Consider the following 3,361-nt stretch of genomic DNA (forward strand, 5'->3'; position numbering starts at 1 on the left):
CCACCCCCCCTCACACACCCCCCCGCCTTCTCTCTTCCCTTCCCCCCTCACTTCTCCCATGGGCTCTCAGCAGCCAATGAATAACTCGGCTGGGAGAGCCACGTAGTTTGCGTCAGAGCAGCTTGGCTGGAGGTAATGCACCCTCCTCTGCAGTTCCCAGGCTCTTAAAAAGATGAGGAGCCCTCCTTCCCCAGAGCTCAAATGCTGCCGAGTATGATCTGACCCATGCGCCGGCCTGCAAACCTCGCTGCATGGACCCTGGGACTTTCGCAAGCGCCGAGGAGCTGGATGAAAGCACCAAGAGGAGCATGGAGGGGCTCATGGGGGCGGGCGGTTTTGCTGCAAGCCAGTGCAGGAATCTGGTGGCTCACTCTGCCGTAGGAGGGCCCCCGCCTCCTGCCTTCGTGCAGGGCTCTAACTACCCCACCCTGGATGCTCCCAGTGCAGGTCCCGGGGAGCCCTCCAAGCAATGCATTCCGTGCCCTGCTATCTCCCAAAGTTCCTCCACCACCCCGCCTTTACCTTATGGATATTTCGGCAGCGGTTATTATTCTTGTCGGGTTGCCAGGAGCTCCCTCAAACCTTGCCCCCAGTCCAGCTACTCTGCAGAGAAATATGTGGACACCCCAGCGGCCGCTGATGACTACCAGACCCGACCGACAGAGCTGGCTTTCTACCCCGGCTACGCAGGCCCTTACCAGCCCATGGCTAGCTACCTGGACGTTTCTGTAGTTCAGACCATAGGTGGGCCGGGAGAGCCCAGGCATGAGACACTTTTACCCGTGGACAGTTATCACCAGCCGTGGGCTTTAACCAGTGGTTGGAACAGCCAGATGTGTTGCCCCAAAGATCAAAACCAGGCTGGGCACTTCTGGAAATCTGCCTTTTCAGGTAATATCCCCAAACCCTTGCCCTGCTTTCTCGGCTTAAGGCGCCTCTCGGAAGCTTTAGGTAGACTGATGTGCCAGGCAGGTGACTTAGCTGAAATGGTTTGCTCTAGTGTGGAACGATGAAGGGATCTACAAAGAAGTTTTCAGGTGTGGATATTCCAGTTCAGGGAATGTCACACATGTCACACTCCAAACAAGTAGAAGGCCACCGATATAATTCTGACACCTAGCACGGTCTAAGCAAATAGACTCCAGTGCTGATTCTGATTTAAGAAGGTACTCTGCAACATGGCACAATGCAAGCAAGTAAAAGCATCAGTATTATTGTGATGCAATAATGCACTCTGCAAGAAGCCACAATCTAAGCAAGTGTGTGTGTGCGTATTATTCCCATTCAGGCATGTACCTTGCAATATGGTGCATTCTAAGTGTGTGTGTGTGTGTCCAACACACACACCTATTCATATATATATGAATATATATACACACATACCCCTATTCAAGGTGTGTATATAGATGAATGAATACACACACACACACCTTTCAAGCATATGCTTTGGAATATGCCACAAATCCAAGCGAGTCAATAGGTATTAATGTGATTCTGTTCCTTGCAACGTAATTTGATATTTTTTTTAACTAAAAAAAAGGGGAAGGATAATTTATGGTGATGAAATAATTCTAGAGAAATAAAAGGGCGCTTGCTTGTCCCCATTTAGAGGAGGATGTGAGAGGTGTTGGTCAGTTACACGCCCTAGATGCAGCGTTCTTGTCTGTTTCCCCAGCCCCTGTAAGTCCAGCTAGTCTTTACCCCCGGAGCTAAGCTCTGTTGTTTCTCCGCGCTCAGATACTGCCCAGCACCCGCCGGACGCCGGTTCCTTCCGCCGGGGTCGCAAGAAGAGGGTTCCCTACAGCAAGGGGCAGCTGAAGGAGCTGGAGAAGGAATACGCCAGCAGCAAATTCATCACCAAGGACAAGAGGAGGAAGATCGCCGCCGCCACCAACCTCACGGAGAGACAGATTACCATTTGGTTTCAGAACAGGAGGGTGAAAGAGAAGAAAGTGGTCGCCAAAGTCAAAACCAGCAGCACCCCGTGAGGAAACAAGGACAATCCCACTATCTTAACATCACAGCCGCCACCCCTGCTCCCCTGCTGGGTCTGTGTGGGCCTGAGATGTAAAGAAAAACCAAGGAGGGGGGAAAAAAATCATCACCTGGAAATTTGACTTATCCGCACCTCCCCCGCGCCTCCCCCAGCCCCACGCCCGCCAGCTCCCGCCCAGCGAAGGACGCGCTTTATCTGTGGCCTTGTTGTTGATCCTTTAATAAGTTAAACCCTTCTGTAAATGCCGTTGATTTAGGAAGATGCGACATGACCCCGTCTGGCTGTAACGGCATGTGTGCGGTTTACCGGTTTTGCCTTACAGCGCCCCGTGAGCGCCGTAGTCTCTCTGTCGCTGTCCCTTTGTATGAGCTCCGTTCCCGAGAGCGCTTTAGGAAACCGCCGGAGTGAACCGAATTAATAAATTCCAAATGCGTAAGAAGGCTCTGGATGGCGTCTCGTTCAGCGTGTGCACCAAACTCGCCCGGTAGATTGCAAACCCCTCAGCTGCGGAGTGGGGGCATTTTTAGACAGAATAGTTTTAACACTTTCTTATGTGGGTCAGGAGAAAATTAGCCTTATAAACTACAGTCTGAAATATATATATTCTTATATATAAATACACACATGTGACTGAATATATATACAGGCGTATATATGAATATGCACATTTATACACGTTTGCATTCATATATATGCTTATATATAAATACACTCACTACTGAATATATATTATACTCAAGTGTGTATAGATACAACTAAATATATACACACACATTTATGCATACATATATATGCTTATATACAAATACACACGACTGGATATATATTTATAGTCGTGAGTATTTATATATAGTCATGTATATGATATATGTATGCATGCGTGTGTATGTGTGCGCAAGACATTATGTATACACAAGTGCACACATTAGGTTTGTCATGCATATTTACACACGTACGTACACACATTTAGACACACACACGTATGTAATATAAAATGGATGTGTGCATCAATGCTTGTATGTGTGTGTGTGCAAACTAAGTGCGTATAAATATATTAGTGCATTTATTTAGATACACTTACACACAGCTCTATGTATATATGTACACGTACACACTCACACATGCATTTGTGTACTATATGTCCATGTTTATACATACCCATTTCCGCTCTCCGGCTCTTCAGAATAACCCGTCATACTCGTACATTTGATATCATAGGCTGAGAGGACCTCCAATATAATACCAGTGTTAGATATTGTGAGATCTTGTACAAACGTCCTATAACAACATAGTGAAATAATATTGCTCGACTTGTAAGCTTATTTTATCGGTTAGGGTTGGGTGTAGGATTTCAGAGAAGCAACT

General features: G+C 47.3%; 1 protein-coding gene across 1 annotated transcript; it reads left to right on the plus strand.

Moving 5' to 3' along the window:
- The first annotated feature begins 251 nt into the window (after positions 1 to 251).
- HOXB13 (homeobox B13) lies at positions 252 to 1,988 on the plus strand. The gene is made up of 2 exons (XM_074940725.1): positions 252 to 891; positions 1,738 to 1,988. Exons 1-2 carry the CDS (start codon positions 252 to 254, stop codon positions 1,986 to 1,988), a joined length of 891 nt encoding a protein of 296 aa, XP_074796826.1.
- Positions 1,989 to 3,361: the final 1,373 nt, after the last annotated feature.

Source organism: Natator depressus, chromosome 27 (assembly GCF_965152275.1).
Source record: "Natator depressus isolate rNatDep1 chromosome 27, rNatDep2.hap1, whole genome shotgun sequence".
NCBI classification, from domain to species: Eukaryota; Metazoa; Chordata; order Testudines; family Cheloniidae; genus Natator; species Natator depressus.